At 39.9% G+C, this 20729-nt stretch overlaps 1 protein-coding gene across 1 annotated transcript; it reads right to left on the reverse strand.

The window, feature by feature from the left end:
* Positions 1–2192: 2192 nt before the first annotated feature.
* Positions 2193–20084, reverse strand: LOC135465450 (uncharacterized). Its single transcript, XM_064742690.1, has 6 exons — positions 19551–20084; positions 9018–9101; positions 7196–7286; positions 5734–5868; positions 3220–3405; positions 2193–2777 (listed from the first exon to the last, which is right to left on the reverse strand). Exons 1-6 carry the CDS (start codon positions 20082–20084, stop codon positions 2443–2445), a joined length of 1365 nt encoding a protein of 454 aa, XP_064598760.1. The 3' UTR covers positions 2193–2442.
* Positions 20085–20729: the final 645 nt, after the last annotated feature.

The following is a 20729-nucleotide window of genomic DNA, read 5'->3' on the forward strand; positions in this document are numbered from 1 at the left end:
CACTGATACGGTGAGCATATGTGGACGTTATATGTGGGGAAAAGTCATGTAAGACAAATCTTGCCTGAGAGTGAGATTTGTAGGATATCAGATAGACTTGTGACTCAGTCTTATCAATACAAGCAAAATATTCCGAAAGTTTGTTTGCTAAACTCGGCAACGATTGGTGGTTTAGGTCAGACCGGTTAATATAAATATTTACCGTATAAAAATAAAATATAAAAATCTTCCAGTTCATGAGAAAAATATAGATTGTCCCAGTAATTTTTCCTTTGAAAGCTTTGACACCATCATAGGAAAATCATGCAAATATGAAGACTGAAGAAAATATGAAGGTGGATGTTCAGTTATATTTTTATTCTATCTATGGATCTTCAGTGTCGGCTCGCCCTTAAAACATAAAATTGGTGTCACCATTAGTAAAGCACCGATTCAGTAAATTTGATTGTGGAAATGACGTGAATTACCCTTTGACCTTGAAGTGTACATGTACATATGAGAAGACATGCCACCCCATCGTTTGACCTTGTATTGTACATGTACATATGACAAGGGATGCCACCCCATCGTTTCACTTTGACCTTGTAGTGTACGTGTACATGTGATGAGGGATGCCACCCCATCATTTCACTTTGACCTTGTAGTGTACGTGTACATGTGATGAGGGATGCCACCCCATCATTTCACTTTGACCTTGTAGTGTACGTGTACATGTGATGAGGGATGCCACCCCATCGTTTCACTTTGACCTTGTAGTGTACGTGTACATGTGATGAGGGATGCCACCCCATCGTTTCACTTTGACCTTGTAGTGTACGTGTACATGTGATGAGGGATGCCACCCCATCGTTTCACTTTGACCTTGTAGTGTACGTGTACATGTGATGAGGGATGCCACCCCATCGTTTCACTTTGACCTTGTAGTGTACGTGTACATGTGATGAGGGATGCCACCCCATCGTTTCACTTTGACCTTGTAGTGTACGTGTACATGTGATGAGGGATGCCACCCCATCGTTTCACTTTGACCTTGTAGTGTACGTGTACATGTGATGAGGGATGCCACCCCATCGTTTCACTTTGACCTTGTAGTGTACTTGTACATGTGATGAGGGATGCCACCCCATCGTTTCACTTTGACCTTGTAGTGTACGTGTACATGTGATGAGGGATGCCACCCCATCGTTTCACTTTGACCTTGTAGTGTACGTGTACATGTGATGAGGGATGCCACCCCATCGTTTCACTTTGACCTTGTAGTGTACGTGTACATTTAAGTCAAAACTATCGTCAGGATTAAATCCCATTCCATCAATGAAATCCTGTATTTCTCGACTCACTGCCACAGAATGTCCTGCACTATTCCCACAACAACATACATGGCTACAACTGTTCCCACGAAGGTTGTCAATTATCAGTTGTATAACGCATCTGAGTACAGTGTGTCTCTCCTACCCACTTCAATTCCCACAGTGCAATGGGCAGTTGTGTCTTTCTGGTACAGGGTTTTCTCTAACCCTATCACATTAGGGTGTAGTCACCGCCGAGTTGATACAACAAAGGTTTCGTGCATCAGTAAGGCTTTCTATAACCCTATGATATTTACCAGGCATTCGTTGATTTATTGCCTTAAAAGGCAGGGTCCGTACACCATCAAAAATTTCAAGTTTCCAGGCCCAAACTACAGATATTTCAGGATATATTATTCATTAGCTCTTTCAAATGATTAGTTAAAAAAAAATACTACTCCATTGTCTGTTATTTTGTTGGCATTATTATTAAATCAATAATTTATTTAATTTATTCATTTGATTGGTGTTTTACTCTGTACTCAAGAATATTTCACTTATACAACGGTGGCCAGCATTATGGTGGGAGGAAACCGGACACAGCCCGGGGAAAACCCACGACCATGCTCAGAGTGCTAGCAGACCTTCCCACGTATGGTCGGAGAGGAAGCCAGCAAGATTACATCAATAAAGCAGAGTTGGAAAAATCCCTGCACAAGAACATAAAACCAAATAAAACCCAACAGAATAATCCTTTATATTATGCGAACATTTATCTTCACAATGAATGTACACTGTTCCTGGTAAAGAATACATCGAAAAAAATCAGTGCAATTTTTAGTTGCAGTTTTCCACGGTACTCCCCATAACCCTTGCTTCATATTTTTGTTTCCTACTCCTTTAAGGTAAGATTAGTAAGAATAATTCTGAACCAATATGATAAATGTATCACAGTGATGATAGATAACAGAGTGATAAGTAACAAAAGAATGAATAAGTAACAAAAGAATGAATGAATAAGTAACAAAAGAATGAATAAGTCACAAAAGAATGAATAAGTCACAAAAGGAAATTGAAAAGTAATACATACATGTACATAAAAGTGTTTTGTTTATTAATTTTTTTTTTTTTGGAAGACGCGCAAATGCTGACATCAGCTGCTGACAAACGAAAATCTGAAACTATTATCACTTTTTACATATTTAAATGTCTTGTCACTCGCCGTGTCTTTTGGTTGGTGTGTTATTGGGTGGGGGTCATTATCACCTTCAACCGAGGACGCACTCTCTTGAGAACCGAACACCTGGTCCTGGGTGTTGATTAGCTCTGGCCTCTCACAGTGAGTTGACATGTTACCTCCTCCCAATGTACCAGTGACCCAGGGGTCTGTAGGCTGCACAGGTGTCCCTGCTGTATTGAAATCGTCTACTTGCTGATTTTTAGCCAATCCACTCTCATTCTTACATGGAAAATGCAAAGGTTTCTGATCTGAAATTCAAAGTTATCAAGGTAAATTATGGCGATGACGGTGTTTCAGTTTTCTGTTATTTTGTCGGCAATTTGTAACTTATAACTTGTCAGAAATAATCTTCACAATACTGCACAGTCCACCATTTGTTCAAAGACGCCATAATTTGTTCCCCTTGGATTTTGAAATGTCAAAGTGACCCTGGGCAACGATGTTACAAAAAAGGTTAATTTGTTTGTTTTTTTTTTTTTGTTTTTTTTGGAAACATGAATGAAGGGTTCTAACAGTGACATCACAATGTTCTAAAAGCGAAGAGAAATAAGCACCATAAATTTTTTGTTACAACAGACAACTGTGAAGATTTATATTAAAGCTGAATCATTTTCACACACAAAAAAATGATTTTCATAATCCTATACAATACATGAAACAGACGTGTAGAATGAAAGCACTGCTGTTCACCTTTAATTAGTTCTCCGTTCGCGTGAAGCCCAGGAGCTCTATTCGTCACCTGTGCATGTCTGTCTTCTGTTGTCACATCTACCTTCTGATTTGTATCCACCTTAGACGGTTGCTTGTTTTGACAGAGCCTATACACTTTTGATTGGTTGCTGGATTTCTCAGTTGTTAAGGATATCTTACTGGCTTCTGAAATAACAAATTTACAAAACAATGCACAACACATAAATAATAATTTGTGCAACACTGGTGGCAAAAGGCAATCAATGATGCTCAGTTAAGCTGATTGAACAGTCTAATATTGAAGACAACTTGCGGTTGAACGTCATACTTAAGAATTTTTCAGTTACATGACGCAAAGGAGTCATTAGGTGTGGGAACATGCACTGCGTCTTCTTGTGGCAAGGTCACCACGATATGGCAGAGATATTGCCGATGTGGCATTAAGCCATAATCATTTATTCATCCTTGTGGCAAGCTGGGTCCATGCTGCCTAAGTGCTGCCGTCACTGAAGTACGATGCCGAGGACACCATACATGACACTCACCTAGTCACATTATACTGACACAGGGCCAACCAGTCATGTTCTTTGCTCTAACCTCTCAGTGCTGAGTGCCAAGCAGGCAGGAACAACTACTATTTTTATAGTCTGATATAACCCGACCTGGGTTTGATCCCTGGTCTCTCGACTTCGAGGCGGACTGTCTAACCATCAGGCCAGTGAAGCTGTCCTCTCATCGATATGGTATGGATACTTGTACATGTAGCTGTATTGTCTGTCAGTAGGTTCTCACAGGTGGGTGGTTATGCCCCTGGCACCCGAGTATTTTCCATCCATACAACTGACCATCGCCATATAAGTGAAAAATTCTTAAGTATTGTGTTCAACACAATGAAATAAATAAATCAATAAATAAATCACTATAAACTGTACAATGCATTATGGGATACACATGATAAGCTGTGATTTATTTACTTATTTACTTACCTCAATGGTGTTTTATGCCATACTTAAGAGCATTTCACTTACACTTAGAGCGATTAAAACAAGTTCACAAAAATCATGCCGAGTGAGAAAGTTTTGGTGAAACAGAAAAGCCATGTTCTAAAATGTTTCACATGTAAAAATGCCCCCAAAAAGACTCAGCCACATTGATAATATACATGTGCAGCAAAGAAAATATGTAAGATGATAACAAGAGAAAGAATGAAAGTGACATTTCATACAATCTGCACATTATTTAATGTTGCACTGACAAATGTTTCCCAGGGTTTGTTTTCAGACAAATTGGACGTATGGAATATAAAGCTCAGCACCAATGTGGTCGCTGTGAGTTCAAGTCCAGCTCATGCTGGCTTCCTCTCTGACCATACGTGGGAAGGTCGGTCAGCAACCTGCGGATGGTCGTGGGTTTCCCCCTGGCTCTGCCCGGTTTCCACCCACCATAATGCTGGCCGCCGTCGTATAAGTGAAATATTCTTGAGTACAGCGTAAAACACCAATCAAATAAATAAATATAAACGGCACCTTGCTATGTGTACACGGATAAAGAACACATACTTGTACGTATATATTTAGCTAGAATTTGAAATCAGGGCGTCTCATTTCAAATTTTGCTCCTAATTTCCCTCTCTCTCCAATCTTAATTTTATAGGAATAGGGTGTCTCAAATACACTGAGACAACTACCTGGCCAACGCAAGTGTAACATTTGGCTAGAATTTGTTTTGAGGTTTGTTTGGGGGATAAAATCTTTCTACCCAAACTACTAGTAACATTTTAATGCCAGTGACATTTGTTTCCCTCTTAAATAGCACTTTTTGGTGAGCAAAATATCAGGTAATTTGAAATAATTTCATTTGATATATTTATTTGGGGTTTAACAAGAATGTATCACTGATGGGTAAAATGATCAAAAGTTTCAGGAAATAAATGTCATAAAATATTACTTTTGGTGCTGAAACTTGCATTTTTCCAGTAGGATATCACACTCACGTGTACCTTCCAAACAAACCTCGGCACACATTTCTAAGACAAGTAAGATTAAGTGTGAACCTAAGGTTTAAGCTTGGGTTTTCTATCGCCACTGCACCGGTCCCTATAGCTCAGTTGGTAGAGTGTTTGTTTCTGGGGCGGTAGACACATGGTTAAGCCTGCATGTGGACCGAAAACCTTAAGAGGAAGCTGCAACTTCCTCCCTTGGCGTTCAGCATTAAGGGGATAGTGCAACAACTGACTGACCCGTATAAGTCTAATGGCTTGGGTGGGGTGGCTTACTTGTCTTCAGTAACTCATCTCAGTGGAGCAGCACTAAATAAAAGAGCAGTGGAGATCCGTCCTGCAACAAGGAGGTAAATTTCGCGCACATGCACTCGAAGGACACCTTTGTCGTCATATGACTGAAAAATTGTTAAGTACAATGTTAAACCCTAAGCATTCATTCACTCACTCACTCACTCATTCTATCTCCACTGTTAGCCAGTCAGTAATCATTTGGCTTAACATAACTGGCTTACTTGCTGCTAGCTTCTTCTCCTCCGCCTCGATCTTTTTCCTGTAATCTCCAAAGGTTACTCTCATCACCTGCCGTTTCTTCACCAACAATGTCTTCGGATTTCTCAAAACCCTCAAAACCTTTACAGCTTCACGAGCTAAACACAAAAATAAATATACATATGCATGCTAGATTCTGCAAAACCCCTCAGGTTTAGAACGCTTCACAAAATGGTCCCCTAGCCCAATGAATGGTTTGGACAGTGGAGGGGGTGATGAAAATTGTGTGGACCAGGAGAGAGGCAACTAAAGTAATGAAGGATGGAGACAGGAGACTAAAAGATGAGATGTGCCAGGGGAGAGAGGATTAAAAGTTAAATGGATCAAGGGGAGAGGGAACTAATGTGTTGTGTGCAGCCAGGGGGAGAGGGGACTAAATGTTGAGTGGAACTAGGAGAGAGTGGATTAAATCTTATGTGAACCAATGGCAGAGGGGACTAAATGTTGTGGAGCCAGAGGAGAGATGACTGAATGTTGAATGGATCAAGAGGAGAGGGGACTAAACGTTGTGTGGAGCCAGAGGAGAAAGAACTAAATGATGTGTGGAGCCAGAGGAGAGGGGGCTAAATGTTGAATGGAGCCAGAGGAGAGGGGGCTAAATGTTGAATGGAGCCAGAGGAGAGGGGGCTAAATGTTGTGGAGCCATAGGAGAGATGACTGAATGTTGAATGGATCAAGAGGATAGGGGAATGTTGAGTGGAGCCAGAGAAGAGGGGACTAAATGTTGAGTGGAGCCAGAGGACAGGGGACTAAATGTTGTGTGGAGCCAGAGGAGAGGGAACTAAATGTTGAATGGAGCCAGAGGAGAGGGGACTAAATGATGTGTGGACCAAGAGGAGAGGGGGCTAAATGTTGTGGAGCCAGAGGAGAGATGACTGAATGTTGAATGGATCAAGGGGAGAGATGACTGAATGTTGAGTGGACCAAGGGGAGAGGGGACTAAATGTTGAGTGAAGCCAGGGGAGTGGAAGTTACATACAAATGTTCAGGGGAGTAAAGATAAAGAACAACTTGATTTATTTGATTAACTGGTGTTTTACGCCGTCCTCAAGAATACCTGACTTATACAGCTGCAGCCAGCTTGTACGACTGGAGAGGAAAAGAACATTTTGAAGAGATTGGTGAAATAAGGCTAGAATATACTGGTAGTAAAAACACACACAGCCGTGGCTCCCACCGTTTGCCCCACACTTACATCCACCCTCCCTTAATACATTACAGTGTATGTATTTTGGTAAGAATAGAGTAAACTAGGGTAGCCAATGTGCTATGGTGCACTTAGGACAAAAGTGAATTAGAACAAGGACATACATGTACCTCTCCACAAAATTAAAATATGTTCAGCTACATTTGATAATATTTTAGAATAAGGATGTGAGTACAAGGTGGATTACATCTGTACTGGTTCAAGAGGAGAATGCTCACCCTGTCTGGAATCAGGTGCTTTTGTTGACAGTCCTAACTCTAACTGTTCTATACACCAACACAACTCTCTCTCAAACTGTTCTGCCAGCTCCTGAAAACCAACACCCACATGTTCATGTAATCAATACTGTACATTCTATAATCGTTTGCTGGTCTTACAGTACTGTAGGATACACTTACGTGTTGGCTAAAGGCGCAAAAAAGGGTAGAATATTCAATAAAATGATTAAGTTAGCTTTTAATGATCTGCAGCTTATCATTTTATATTACTGTTTCTTCAAGAGTCTATACCAGAGATTCTGGTCAAAACATTTACTAGTGCAAATCCAATCAAATATTGGCTGTTATTTTAGAATAGCCCAAATAATAACCTTTCACAATATAACAGCCTCATCTGTTACCATTCAAAACTGGTAGTAAAGCTTCATAAAACTTATAATGCTGTGAACTTTGATTGGATTAGCAAATACAGATTTTATTCCAAAAATCTTCCATACACAAGTAGCCTCTTTATATGCCATATTATGCATCAAACAACTCATCCCTCCTAAATCAAGTGAAGAATTTGTGTCTGGCAAAACTCACTACATTTTTGAATGCCAGGCTTTGTATAATATAACAACTGAGAGTGGATATTGGAGGTGATGGTGCTGCTTCACAAATTCAAACGGTAGAGCTAAATGATTATATTTTTGATTGATGTTTGAGGTGGTACTCGAGCGTATTTCACTTATGCAGCAGTTGCCAACTTTAGGATGGGAGGAAACCGGACTGTGTCTAGCAGAAACCCATGTACAGGTTACTGCAAGACCTTCCATGTACACCCAGAGATAATGCCTGCATCAGCTGGACAAGAACTCACAGCCACAGCATTGGTGAGAGGCTGCTGGGTCATTGTCTTGTGCTAGCATGACAACCAAAAAGTCATAGAGGCCGAACAAACATAATTACATTGGATGATGTGTATGCCCCTGAATCTATTCCATTTTATGCACCATACTTTTACACCTGTTAAGCACCATAACTGTTATTAGATGCACTGTACTTGTACGGTATGTAGGAGCTGATTAACGAGAAACAACAATACAGGTAATTAATCTTCACTTATCTGACTGGTGTTTAATACAGTACTCTAAAGAGTTTCACAATGAATGGCAGTCAGATCTATGGATGGACAAAACTAGAGTGCTCGCAGTAAGCCACTACTCTTTGCCAGGTAGTGAATGCATAAACAGTTAGAAGTGAAGCTGAGCCAGTTGGGGCTGGATTTGAACTCACAACTTTAATGGCCATGGCCCATTCGTTTTAAAAAGAAAAAGATACAGAAGACAATTATGACTAAGTTAATCAGTTAATCGATGCTTTCTGAGATGCCATTTTCTATCTGCATAACATTTTTCCTAATCCAAATGTCTACATAAGCTCACATACCCAATACCCAAACAAATAAATAAATAATTTATAAACCTGAACTTAAAGACTAAACAAGTATACAAGATTTAATGAATCACTGTAATTCTTCAACTTTTTCGCATGTTTGGAAGTTGTTTATTCAAGCATATTCAGAAGGCATTATCCTGTGTTGACTGATGAAATCTTACTTTTTCTGAAGCCCTAATGCTTGCAAATCCAATCGGGTGAAGTTTTGCCTCCAAAATAAAATTAAAAATAAATTGCACTGAAAGTTGCTCTTTCATACGCGAGAAGGTTGAGGAATTAGGTACATTGGGTTGATGTAATAAAGACTTCGTAAAAATTCTGAATTTTCAAACAATTTTTCTGGTACTACGTGTTTCACTATGGAATTAAATTTTTTACAAACCTGAGGGGACTTGGTGTCGCTCATGTTAGCTTCTGATTTTTTGTCTTCATCTCTTCTGTGGGAATCAGCACTGGAGCAGGGCTTCTGAGGATGAAAATAAAGTGATGTAAGCCTGACCTGATTGGTCAAGAGACTGATAGTCAACAACAACCCAACAAAGCCCTTCAAATTTCCTCTTAATAACCCAGACCATGACACATATTAAGCTCTTTTTACGAGAATGGTAAAGAATCAGATAGTGTTACCTGGTAGAGTGGTGTCAATTTATTGAAGAAACTGTTTTTCATAATGAATACTGGCAGTTGTTAAGAAAAGTTTGTTGCCTTTAATGATCGACGGCCCACGTCTCTGATGTTCATTTGAAACTGAATGAGAAGGTGGCATATCTTTTAATTCTGTGAGGTGGCATCTGTGTGAAGTAGGACCTCAATCTATTCATTACATCAAGAAACGACTGTCGTGTAACGTCTACAATGTTACAAATCATTAGTTTCTACTGTAATGTCGTTCTGTCCATACTGTGACGTCATAATGATCCGCTGGGAAACGAAAGTTTAGGGTGCGTTCTATTTGTAGATCTGACTGCCAGTGGTGGCAGATTCAGTGGCCACACACTGTGACATAGTGTCCCAATGCTCCCGAAGTCGCACCAAATCGTGTGAGTTAAGACACTACAATACATGCCACCGGCTCGACCAACCTAAGTCGCGGTAGTGTCAGTGGCTCCAATGGTCTCCTCCAGTGGCCAATGGAACAACATGTATGTGGCCACTACGGTCTCCAGAGGCCGCCGAGGAGCAAGTGGAATTAAATGGTCTCCAGACATCAATAAAATGCCGGGTGTTTGACAAGTCCCCTACCAGCAAACAGCAACCTAGTCCTTTCAACAGCCGCCAAGAAATCTTTGAGCCAAAGAACTGTTGTATCAATCAGGCCACATGATCATCCCCAATTTAACCATGTGACATAACTCATGTACGTTATGATATGTGTTATGTCACACCATGGAGGAAGAATAGATGCAGGCACAACTAACAGGCTTCACAGTGTTCAATTTATGTCACCGACACTGTGGGGGGGCTTTCCTCTGTTGTGACAGGAGAGTAGAGATGTCTGGCTTGGTCAGGCCTGGGCGCAAACACTCTCGAGGCTGTCACAGGCAAACAGCCAAGACACGTGTTATTAACATAAAAAAATGTTTTGAACATTGAAGTCAGTTGTATATTAGTGAATAAGAAGACAAAGAAATGACTCGCTGGCGTCTTGATCTTGGAATCCCACAAACAAAGCAGAAAATATACATACATGTACATGTGTAATATTGAAGTTTCTATGAAAATCAAGTGAGTTGTTGATGGTTCTTTAATTAGCATCCTCTCTGCCCTAAACAAATGAAATTTCCAGGGATTATAGGGTCTATATTGTTACAAATGTTGATCTACAGTTACTGAATTTCATGGATTTATCAGCTTACTGTATAAGATTCGGGTAAAATCTGATCATTTACATGTTTGTGTTGTGTTTGATGCATTCCTACTGGTTTATCTAGTTCAGTTTGGAACAAACTCGAGGTCATTATTTCATTTAGTTTGATCCATTATGAAGATCTTTGAATTCAACACTGAGAGAAATGGATTTTGCAAACTTTGCAACAAATCCTTTTGCAACGCAAGCTCTGTTGGACAAGAAGAGTTATGTTAATTTTTACTCCAAAAGGCTATACCAGAGATTGTTGAATAAAAAAAAGTCAGCCATGCAGCGATAATTTAATCATATTTTGCTCTTACTTCAGAACAACCCGAGTCTTGCCGGTGCATTTACAGAAACCATTCAATTTTTGAACGGCAATTATTTAAGCAATTTTTGGTAAATATTTACAATTTAATTCTATGAAAGAATATTGATTTTTGGCTCAAGAAATTCTGTCATCCCTGACATATGTTTTCATTAGAAGGTCTGGGATTCAACTATATTTTCTTAACTCCATTTTGGCATCTACCATATAGTGATCAATGAGATAACTAATCAAAATCACCTGCCCTACCCATGCAGCGGCTGAGGAACTTGCCTGAAAGTCTACTTGTATACAGCACTCCACCCAAGCATGCTACAATTGCATTTCCTCTGTTATCAACTGGTATGTTTAAACCTCAAAAATAACAAGTGTAGAGGTTTAGAAACAGGACTGCGCGCCAGGAAGAGTTTCCTAAAAGCAATATTGTGTTAGACCTCGTCCTTACTATATATGAACGACATTACACAATGCGTCAGGCAGACCCAAGCTCTTGTGTGCATGCGATGAGAGGAAAATATTGCAGAAGCAGTTAATGCACTACTCCCAAGAACTCGGAATTGGCGCTTCCAACTCCCAAATAACATGCTATGTATATACTTTTCATTTTGCTCTTTTAGTTTGCGTAACCTTTTTTGGTGAAAGTTGATCGGAAAGTATATCAGTACACTGTCAAAGATAGTTAAAAATCTGATTTTCTCAGTTTTTCTAATGTTAATCAAATAGGCCTTTTTTGGATTTTTTAACACTGAATTTCCATGAAAAAAATGCGTCCGAGTTCCAACTGACTTCAGCAGTCAATAATTTGAGATGTTATCTACATTTTTCAGATCACTGTAACAACCTAACCAAGTCTTATAGAGCTGTCCATAAAACATGTGCTCATAGATCACTCTGAATGAACTTTAGAAGCGTTCTTGGTGACCAGTTTGTTACGATGTACGTGGACCGTGACCAGGCCCAGTAGTGCCTCCTTCTATTCTATCTCCATGGTCGCATGTAGGCCCACAACACAGCTGTTACAATGTGTTGAGGGCACAATGCGTTTTGCTTATGCAATGCTCAGTTTTCGTATGGACATATTCTGTTTACACAGGAGCTATTCAGATTCAGTATTAATATATTCCATTATATATTAAAATTCAACTCCCTGCAAAAAATTTTCATAGCTGACTTAAAGACACCGAGCCGATACTTGTAAATTTATACCTGTTGCTTTTTGGATGCCATACGCTTGAACTGCTTTTCTCGCTGATACAACAGAATGTAGAGGCGCGTAATTCATCTCGTCAGGCAGTAGTAATATCTGGATCTGCGCATGATGTTGGCAGCGGAGTCGAAAATGAATGAACAAAGTGATACAGCCATAAACAGAGCCCAATGCCACTATTTAAGGCAAATGATTGACTTACCTACTTTTAGCAGTAGCTGGAGCAGTAAATGAAAATCACCAACACAACGTAATTGACTAGGAGGACAAATCATGTATTGATGTATGATATCTGCTGAGAGCCCCTGACACTCTAGGTTATGTTGTTAACGTTCAGATGAATGGACCAGGGGAAACGCATGGACAAGGGGGTTTTGAGCAAATTATTGACTGTACAGATTCATTAACTTTATTAAGATTCTAACTAAAAACTTTGGCAGTTTACCTTTAAAGTACTACAGACAAAGCCAATACCCCTGGCGCTGGTAATGACTGTATTTATAGAACAGCAGCCAAATATTCTTCACTAACCCTTTCGCTGTTTAGATATGTAATCTCATAAGATGTCACAAGGAACATTAGACATGTGTATGGCTCAAATGATTTGACGATGGTCTAACGCACCAAGTGTAGCACGACGCGAAAATTCAATGAACCTCGGTCAGAAGTCATTTCTACCCAATCGCACACTACCGGATATGAAACCATTGTATCTAAGTATTGTAACTAGCACAGCCCGAGGTAACAGATATATGTAATTGCTTATCCCTAGAAACAACACAAACGTTCGGAATTGAGGGAGTAGCTATACTAGTTCATTTAGGCCTATATTCCCATTTTCCTAAGGTACATTTATAATATGTCAAAAACTACTAGTGACACAAATTAACTATTAACCACAAAAATTCTTCTGCTACATAAAACCTCTGTTAAAGAAATTAACTACTTCAGAAATTATACTACTTCAGAAATTGACTACTCCAGAAACCACTGCTACAGAAACCATTCAAGCCACCATCTGGTGCATCATCAACGCTGGAATGTAGATCCCGGTGACTGCAGAGGAGGAGCATAGATCTGCGCTATGGCCGGATGATGTCCGAGCTGAGGACCAGAGATGTCGGTTATCCTCCTATTCCCGGTATCACAATGTTCCAGACACTCAACTTTAATAATCAGCCACTGACCATTTCACCAGAGAGAAACACACAGTATCCAGGCAAAATCGCTATTCAATCTGAATTCCATGTAGGTTTAATATAGGACTATGCCCGTAGGACGAAACCGATTTTCACACAACCACTTTGGAACTTAAATTCAACCAGAAACTAAACTTCAGCCTAACGTGAATTTACAGCGGCTATTAAAATTGACATCGCAAAATAACCCTTTCTTGACCACCACATCTAACGTATTCTTGCCAGATGCCCTAAGAGATGACATTAGCTTAATTTTTATTTCAACGTCATTGGTAAGATTCTCTAACTTCTACAGCACTGACATCTAGTAACTGACAACTATGATCACAAGAATGCAAGTACCTGAACAGCTGAGATAAAATTCTAACTGAGATAAGTTGATAAATAGCCGAATTTCACTGGTTATACGTGTGGGGATTTGCCAACTATTACTGTCGTGACCAGGATTCTGCAGTGGAATAAACATCCCCAAGGCCTGGTCCATTTGCGTTGTTTATTGAATGTGATTGCATGTTAAGTGTGAGGACAACACAGCACTTTGAGTAATTGAGTGAGTGAGTGCTTGAGGTTTAACGTCGTACATAGGAATTCTTCAGCTCTGCGTGGTTTCCTCCAACCATAAGGCTGGTCGCCGTCGTATAAGTGAAATAATCTTGAATACCGCATAAACGCCTATCAATTAAGTAAATAAATAAATCTCATACTAGGTAGCTATCCTCAATCCAATTTGTTTTGTTTAATTCTACTTAACCAAGGGAGTGTACGTTGCTACGTTTTAAGCATGCACCTGAATAGTTAGAATAAAGTTTATTTGAGGCAAATTACCGGTCACATGTGACTATTTGCCAAATGCCACTTTGTCGCCACCACTCTTCTGAATTTGCTCTCTACGATGTATGTGTTTTATTATATTCAAATAAATTGAAAATAACATTTTATTACCTAATTCAGCTCTAGCCATAATGTCAGGCACGCGTAAGTTGCTACTGTTTAACTATTTATATATGTGAATCTTTAGAATGATACTCTGAGTTGAACTGAGTTAAGAGATTGGATTCCATGATTACGTGTGATCATTTGCCATATATCACGCTATTGTCGCTGCTCTATGTTTACTCTCTTATACAACAGATATCTGAATTTTACGAGATCGGTCAACGATCATGTAGTACTTTCAGGTTCACTCGTCTGTAATCGATGCCAAGTCACAATGCTTTATCTGCCTTTCGCACGCCGACAACTAGTGATGAATCCGCTGATTTGGAATTCTGAATGCGTTCGAATCCCATAAAGCGATACTACTGACGGCCATCTTAACTGACACAAAGAGAGTGGTTTGGAACATAACTGTGCTAAAGGGGAATCTCGTCCAATAATGCTATGTCCGTATACGTGTTTTTGAGAAACCATTACAGTTGACGGTTGGTATGTGCATGTCAGTTCCGAGGCACAGACTTGAAACAGTTCATATGATCTTCATGTTAATACGACGCGTCTGAGTCTCCCTCTAGCATCAGTAAAAGGCTGCTGTTAACCATCCTTGGTCTAGATCTGTTAAAAACAAAGAAAGTACTAGAATGGAGTATGTATCAGATGAAAGGCCACTAAAAACTATCCAGAAAAATAGATAAAATATTTTTTTACCATTTGTTTAACCTAGTAAAATGCATTTGAATATTTTATTCTATGGTGGACTTTTCTGATGACAGTGCTACCAATGACGTCACACAATGTTTTTCTAACTTAACACACATTAGACCGCTACACTTCACCTTTCAAAATGCATTTACATATAGATCTATGATTGCATTCGCGGATTTTTACCTTGAAACCAATTATTTCAGTCAAAAAGCATAGATTTGACGTAACTGATACCTGCTGTGTCACCACAGACCACCGTAGAATCTGATCGGTTATAAAAATTCCAAAAGAAATACAACCAACTATTTTCCTGGCAGTTTTTACTGGTCCTTCGTCTGATATATTCGTCATTTTAGAGTGGTCTTTGCCTTTAATGGATTATCAATTACCTTCGGATTCCATAAAAATTAATTCTATTATACATTTAATTTAGCTTTTAACAATATAAATCTTAGACGAGTCATCTGGAAAGTTGAATTAACTAACCATAAACTTGAGAGGTGATATCTTGAGCTATGATCATGCTAACCCAACGTATTCTACTCAAAGGACCCTACTCATGGACTATAATTAGCGTCTGCAAGTCATCAGGCCCAACTTCTTCAACAAAGGGGACCTGATTGACATTGTACTTCCCCTTGGGATGACAATGTTACCTTTACCGACTCTCAGGGAGTCAATGTTGGCGAAGATCTGGACAATGTTCCTTTTCTCTGCATTGTTGACATGACAAATTCATTGCTTTATACATTTACATGCCGTATTTTCTCCAATAACATTCAATGTATCCAGTTATTCATTGGCATGTTAATATCGAGGTTATTGTTAATCAATAAAGCCATTAATTGACATTGATTTGTCACGTGACAATAACTGAAATGATGCTATAGAATCTTCTAATGGAACGGCCGTAACTGCTGCTAGCTTAAAGTTGTATCTAGATCCGGACAAATGACATTCAGTGCAGTTATTTTGAATGCTTCGTTTGTTTCTCAATCAAACAAGGCGCTTCCGTGGCGAAGTGATAAGCGTTAACGCAACACAATGCCTCAGAGGCCTCTCACCAATCGGGCCGCTGTGAGTTCACGCCCAACTCATACTGGCTTTCTTTCCTGGGAACATCTTCCAGCCACCTGCAGATGGTCGTGGGTTTCCTCCGAGCGCTGCCCAGTTTCTATCAACCTAAATGTTGGCTGTCCTCGTATTGGTCAAATACTCTTGGGTACGCTGTAAAACTCCAATCTGATCAAACCAAATCAAATCACTCCTAAAACGTTTTTAAAGATGAAACTTTTTAACCCAGTTTAAAGATGAAATGCAAAGAAGTTAGTCAGTTTTCTTAATGATTGAGTGAGTGAGTGATTGCTGAGGGTTTAACGCGGTAGGCCTACTTAGCAAATTTTTCAGTCATATGACGACGACAGAGTGCTTGAAGTGCATATACCTGAAATGTGCCTTCTTGTTGCAGGACGGATTTCCACGGCTCTTTTATTTAATGTTACTTCATTAAGACGACTTACCGAAGCCAAGTTAGCTGCCCCACTCAAGCCATTATACTGATATGGGTCAACCAGTCGTTGCACTATCCTCTTAATGCTGCACGCTAAGCGAGGAAGCTACGTCCTCCTTAAGTTCTTAGGTGTGACCCCACCGAGGATTGATCCTGGATCTACCACCCCCGAGAATAGTTTCCTCCACCCATAGTAACTGAGGTGGTAGCGTCCCCGAAGCGGATGCTCTACCAAATGAGTCAACTGGGTCGGTCGTCATAATAAGTCTTATATCAGCTATGAATTTAAAACAGCACATACAAAGTAATGAAAGAGTTCAATAGTCATCTCTAATTTATTTCACTATCTTAAAATTCAAGGTCAGTAATCCGAAAACCTTTGTGTTTCACCTGCGAGGTCAGTCTCCATACAACAGCAAGCAAAGTATTAAGTTTGCAACCATTGTTTCCTAAAATCGTAATCCTCATGAGGGGTGACGCCACGCAGAAAGTTCATAATTTCAGATTTGTATCGCTCAGCGAAGTCTTTTATTGACCGATTTAAAGACAACTTTAACACTTTACCAAATGATATAGAAAATAATATAATCTAACACCTTCTTATGTTAAATTAACAAGTGTAGGTGTTGTCTTCCGCAGTAATCCTGTCGTATCATTTTAACAATTACTGACTTAATTACTTATTTATTTGATTGATGTTTTACGCCGCACTCGAGACTATTTCATTCATACGACGACGGCCAGCATTAAGGTGGGAGGAAAACGGACAGAGCCCATTGGAGACACACGACCATCCGCAAGTTGCTGCAAGACCTTCCCCAGGTAAGGCCGGAGGGGAAGCCAGCATAAGCTAGACTTGAACTCACACCACCGCATTGCTGAGAGGCTCTTGAGTCATTGCGTCGTGTTGGAACGCTAACCACCTCAGCCAAGAAAACCCACTTAATGACGGCTGTCAGTTTTTATAGGTGGAGGAAACGGGGCGACCACCTTTGACAAGTTACCGATGAACTGTCTCACAATTCACATTCAGATTTTCACCCTTCAGAACGAGCTCAGTGCGTATGTAAGTAAGCTGTTATGTTTGGGGAAATAGATACCCGGATTTAACCATCATTAAATAACAAGATGATCTAACACACTCAAACTGTATTCCGCCATTGCACGGACGTACAACCCCCTCGGGAGCTTCAAAAACTATACTTGTCCTCAGATACGGACTTTGCATGTGTGTTACAGTACATTACATCTCTCCCTTTTTAAAAACAATTTGCATTTATCCTTTTCTTTTTCTCTTTTTTTTTTCGTAAATCTTCTGGAAGACATACTAAAGAAAAACAGGGTCAACTTCTTTCACAATGTTACGGATGATTCATTTCAATAATGTTTCCACTAAATGTAATCACTTTGAAAAATGTCTTAACCTTTAAATTAACTAAAATCACCTGTGATAAACTTAAGGAAAATTAGGAGGATGAAGTAGACTGCTTCAGAGCCTCTCTGTGGTGACGGGGATTATTCTGCCCCATAAGTCACTAACAGAATGTAACTAGTCTACGCCACATAGTCCTGAAGATATTTGGGAGATCGTCTGTCAGGACGAGATCTCACACTTGATGGTTCACACACATTTTCAGTCTCGTCACAAGAACTGTTGTCATCCATAACCCCGCTCTGCTTAACTGCTGACTCACTTGCACGGAAGCGACTATTTAGAGGTTCTGCTGGGTCGTCCTGATATTTGTGTATATGTGATGAGTTTCGCATGTAGTGGACACCTGTTGACTTCAGCGTTAACTGGTTTCCAAATTTGTTTACAACTTCATAAGACACGTCAGCATATCTGGTTGATAATTTGTTCCACCGTCTCTTTTGTAACACGATAGTATCTCCAGGTAAAACGTCACTTGGCTGGGCATGTCGTTTTGGTCTACGCTGTCCTCACTTTTCTGTTTCCGTTCACGATCGGTATCACGAACAGGCGTGTCATATACAGTTTTCTGATTTAGCTATCGGTTGAGGGATCTTGGTTCGAATGTTTCGTCCGTACATCGATTCAGAAGGAGCGTCACCTGTTGTACTGTGTTGAGTTGATCTGTAGGCCAATTAGAAATGATGCAGTTCCTTCTTCCAATTCTTCCCTTCAGCCTGGGCGATCTTCATACATTTCAGTAGTGTCCTGTTCTGCCTTTCCACTTCGCCATTAGCTTTTGGCCACAATGGTGTAGTGAGCCTGTGGTCAGTGCCATAACTTTTCAAATACGACTTTAACTCCGATGAAACGAAATTTGCTTCGTTGTCTGCCTATAAAGACTCTGGGTAACCAAGCGTACAGAACATTTTCTCCATGCTCTTAATCAGTATTCCTGAATCTGTTGTCTTTATCATGTCAACCTCAAAGAAACGGCTGTAGTAATCTACTACTACAAGAATATGGTTACCATCAGGAAGTGGTCCCATTATGTCTCCTGCTACTATTTTCCATGGGCCGGACAGTAATGGAGTTGATTGAATTGGTTCTGGTACGGTATTGGCATACATGACATGATTTACACTTATTTTCCATGTCTTTATCTGCATCTGGCCACCATACTTTAGTGCGCAATATCTGTTTTTTTTTTTTCACGATTCTCTGATGGCCCTCATGAGCAAGGTTCACAACTTGCGTCCTTAAAGCTTTGGGAATTACTATTCTGTGTCCACGAAGTACTAACTGTCCTAATATTGAAAGTTCAGTCCGAATCGCTTTATATCCTGTTGGTGAAATATCCTAATTGCCTGTGTGTATACAATGTCTCATATTAGTAAGTTCTTGATCCACTGCTGACTCTGTCTGAATTGTGCCAGTCGGAATATTGACTGGTGACCCATTCTCAGCAACAAAATAAATGTGTTCCTCCGCATAACTGGGCTCCAGTAGTTTGTATTTTCACAGAGAAGTCGTGACAATGAGTCGGCAATGTTGCTATGTCCTGTAAATTTCTAATGCCTTCACAGCCTTGAAGAACTTGTTGATTACTCTCTGGTACATTTCAGGAGAAAAACTCATACCAAATATACCCCTTTTGTAACGATACAGTCCTTTATGTGTTACAAATGTCGTGATCTCTCTGGATTCAGGACTTAATTCAATTTGGTGATATGCCCATCTAATGTCCAGTTTGCTAAATACTTTACTGACCTTACGGTCCTCTAGTTGTTCGTCTACAGTAGGTATAGGGTGTCTCTCACGTAATACTGCAGTGTTAGCCTGTCTCATGTCGACACAAAGTCGGATATCTCCATTTTTCTTTGGTATTACTACAACTGGGGATACCCAGGGTGTTGGCCCCTCTACTCGCTCAATGATGTCCAGTTTTTCTAGCACATTTAGTTTGTTTTCGAGATTGTCTCTTAGATGGAAGGGTACACGTCTTACTTCCTGTGCTACAGGTCGGACGGTTTGATCAATGTGAATTCTCAGCTGAAAATCTCTTAGCTTCCCAAATCCTGTGAAACAGTCTCTAAATTCCTCCACTATGTTGCTGTCTGATTGTGTTTGCACAGTGTTTACTTCATGTCCTAACCTTAAAACACCAAGTTGTTCTGCTGAATCTTTACCCAGCAATGGCTGACCTTGACCTTCAGTCACAACAAACTCTGCTGCTATTTGACGGTCCTCTACACAGATGTCCGCTACAAAAGCTCCTACTGTTTTCAGTGGTTTTGTTCCCATATCCATACAGGATTTTCTCACATTTCTTGGGCTGACATTTAATTTTCTGTAGTTTCAGTTTCTGCCATAGTTGTTTGTCAATGACATTACCAGAATCGATTATCAGCTGAAGTTTTACCCCCCCGCCCTCCCCCCCCCCGGAAACGTCAGGTTGGCTTTCTCTGAACTGCTAGATGTCTCATTTAAGGTAAATACGAACTCGTCACCACTGTGAGATTTGCTTTGTGAAGTGTCTACATGATGAACTTTTCCAGTGCTTTCCTTCAGTTTAGTTGTACAACTTTTGAAATGACCCTTGAAATGACACCGATCGCATCATTTGCCACGAGGACATTTCTGGTCTCTGTATGTATGACCTAAATATCCACAAGCAAAGCACCTGATATTTTTGTTTATGGTTTGGTTAGGCTTTTTCCTGTGGGAATTTGAATGTGACTTGGAGTTAGTGTCTCATTATTTTGGAGGGTTCTCCTTTTTGACATATACTTTAGCATTTTATGCTGTTGTCCCTTCAATGTCTTTAGCCTGAATTTCTGACATTTCCATGGATCTGGCTATCTCACAAAGTTTCTGAAGAGTCAAATTTCTACCTTTCTCCAGCCTATGTTGCCTATGACTACAAAAGGCTTATTAGCTTTCTCCTGG

Source organism: Liolophura sinensis, chromosome 5 (assembly GCF_032854445.1).
Source record: "Liolophura sinensis isolate JHLJ2023 chromosome 5, CUHK_Ljap_v2, whole genome shotgun sequence".
Lineage (NCBI taxonomy): Eukaryota > Metazoa > Mollusca > Polyplacophora > Chitonida > Chitonidae > Liolophura > Liolophura sinensis.